A 2,837-nucleotide genomic window follows, 5' to 3' on the forward strand; every position below is an offset into this window, starting at 1 on the left:
ATATATATATATATCAAGTATCAACAGAAATAAATTGAACCTTGCAATTGCAAATGAATGCTGGGCACTCAATCCAATGTTTCACAAAGAATGATTGTTTTCACGAATGATTGTTTTCACGTTGCCAACACTCATTTGCAAGAATTACATGTATAAACTGAAAAGGAATATGAGTTTTGCTTTCTTACTGATGTTGCTTGCAACCATTAAATCTAGCCTTACTGCCATTACATTTGTTGATTAATATTACTACGATTAGTAAAACTCGTAGCAGCCCAAAGAGACTTTACATTTGCGCCATACAGAATTCTAATGGGCCGATGAAATTAGAATGAGCATAATCAAACTTAAAACTTGAATTGGGCAGGGGCCGCGCGAACGCAGGCCCCCACTACCACAAATTATGACGTAGGCTCGACCACTTGGACCGACCTTAGACGGGTGCCCCTCCTAAGTGCAATGGAGGTCACCAATCTAGGCCATGGGCCTTCTTGATCGCCCATCGACCCCGTCCAGGTAAGTATGTATCAAGTTGTCCTGACTTCCAGGTATATAGCCCCTAATCCAATGTTTAGTGAGTTTCCAATCGATGTGGGATGAATGAATCTATTGAAATGTTTTCCCCTTTGTACTACTAGTCTACTGCCGTATCTTAGTGTGCAGAAAACAAAACCAAGTTCTTCTTTACTTGTCGCAGAACAGAGAAGAGCTTTGCGGCGGCACTTCAAGAGAGATATCCTCCAACAGAAGGCATTCTTGTGCTTCCGCGTTGTTGATTACACATATATGGCATTCTCAATCTCTTCGATACAGGGTCTTGGCGGCTATGATTTGAAATTGCATCTGAGCTGTGATTTGTAAGATGTTATATTTATTTAAAATGTTGATGAATTTTGTAAGTGATGTTAAATCCATTTTAAGTACTCTGGATATAGAATTCAGAGAAAGAAAATTCAAAATGAGCCCTAAACATTTATATAAGCGAGAGACTCCTTCGATCCAAGTAGTTCAAGATCGATCACAACAATTCGACGCGTTTTTCTAATCCTGTTCATTGAAACCATACCTGCCCTTCACGCACGTTGTAGCACCTCAGAATTGAAACCTCTATTCATTACGATAATCTGCTGCCCTAGTATCATCTGGGAAACATTGAAGTCTTATGACCATAATTATCAGCAAAAGTCCACTCGCCTTGTGCCTCATGACACCTAGACCTAACCTGAACAGGCCCGTTAAGTAATCTTATGGGCCTGCAAAAATAGAATTGGGATAAAACTTCAAAACTTGAATTGGGCAGGGGCCGCGCGAACGCAGGCCCCCTCTACCACAAATTATGACGTAGGCTCGACCACTTGGGCCGACCTTAGACGGGCGCCCCTCCTAAGTGCAATGGAGGTCGCCAATCTAGGCCATGGGTCTTCTTGATCGCCCATTGACCCCGTCCAGGTAAGTATGGAGCTTGTTGTCATACCTTCCTGTTATGTAGCTCACTAACCCAACATTCAAGTAGTTTCCAACCGATGTGGGATAATTGAATCTTCTTTACTTTCCAGAAAAACAAAACCTTGTTCTTTTGCAGAACAGAGGAGCTCTGGGAGAACATCTTGTGGGGGCACTTAGAGATTTTCTCCAACCGAAGGCGTTCTTGTGCTTCTGCTGTGTTGATTACAGATATGGCAGCCTCTACATCTTCAATAGAGGGTCTCGGCGGCTGTGATTTGAAGTTCAACTGTTGCATAAGCAGGTGATGGATTTTCTTGGTCACCATAGCCATAGCAGGAAGTGGGGGTGTACTGTATCAGATATGGAGGGACCTAGAGCATTTGCGAAGTGGAGATTGATCCATGAAAACTCCCTTAACTTGGTTTTTGTCATGGAGACAAGTTACATGGTGTGAGACAAGTTCGGTATTTGAAAGGTGCTATATAACATTATTCAAAAATTTTATCTTTTGGACATGCATGTTTATCACTCACTACACATATAAAACACATAATTGAGAAAATTCTAAATGAGCCCTAAACATTTATATAAGCGAGAGACTCCTTCGATCCAAGTAGTTCAAGATCGATCACAACAATTCAACGCGTTTTTCTAATCCTGTTTATTGAAACCATACCTGCCCTTCACGCACGTTGTAGCACCTCAGAATTGAAACCTCTATTCATTATGATAATCTGCTGCCCTAGTATCATCTGGGAAACATTGAAGTCTTATGACCATAATTATCAGCAGAAGTCCACTCGCCTTGTGCCTCATGACACCTAGACCTAACCTGAACAGGCCCGTTAAGTATTCGTATGGGCCTGCAAAAATAGAATTGGTTAAAACTTGAATTGGGCAGGGGCCGCGCGAACGCAGGCCCCCTCTACCACAAATTATGACGTAGGCTCGACCACTTGGGCCGACCTTAGACGGGCGCCCCTCCTAAGTGCAATGGAGGTCGCCAATCTAGGCCATGGGTCTTCTTGATCGCCCATTGACCCCGTCCAGGTAAGTATGGATCCCGTCGTCCTATCTTCAAGTTATATAGCCCACTAGTCCAATATTCAATAAGTTTCCAACCGATGTGGGATGCACGAATCTATTGAAATGTTGTTTTCCCCTTCGTACTACCAATCTACTACCGTAGCTTTTAGTGTGCAGAAAAACAGAACCAAGTTCTTCTTTACTTGTTGCAGAATAGATATGAGCTCTGGGAGAACATCTTGTGGCTGTGCTTCCTTAGAGATTTCCTCCAACCGAAGTCGTTCTTGTGCTTCTGCTGTGTTGATTGCAGATATGGCAGCCTCTACCTATTCGATGGAGGGTCTTGGTGGTAGTGATGCAGTTAT

General features: G+C 42.8%; 1 protein-coding gene and 1 long non-coding RNA gene across 2 annotated transcripts; one reads left to right on the forward strand and one right to left on the reverse strand.

Moving 5' to 3' along the window:
* Nucleotides 1–365: 365 nt before the first annotated feature.
* LOC111367541 lies at nt 366–1,587 on the reverse strand. The gene is made up of 2 exons (XR_002697837.1): nt 1,067–1,587; nt 366–848 (listed from the first exon to the last, which is right to left on the reverse strand). It is a non-coding gene; the product is annotated as an uncharacterized LOC111367541 (long non-coding RNA).
* LOC111367540 lies at nt 581–1,775 on the forward strand. The gene is made up of 2 exons (XM_022988478.1): nt 581–857; nt 1,583–1,775. The coding sequence occupies exons 1-2, from the start codon at nt 601–603 to the stop codon at nt 1,749–1,751; spliced, it is 426 nt and encodes a 141-aa protein (XP_022844246.1). The 5' UTR covers nt 581–600; the 3' UTR covers nt 1,752–1,775.
* The last annotated feature ends 1,062 nt before the right edge of the window (nt 1,776–2,837 follow it).

The sequence above is a fragment of the Olea europaea genome, chromosome 18 (genome assembly GCF_002742605.1).
Source record: "Olea europaea var. sylvestris chromosome 18, O_europaea_v1, whole genome shotgun sequence".
NCBI lineage: Eukaryota > Viridiplantae > Streptophyta > Magnoliopsida > Lamiales > Oleaceae > Olea > Olea europaea.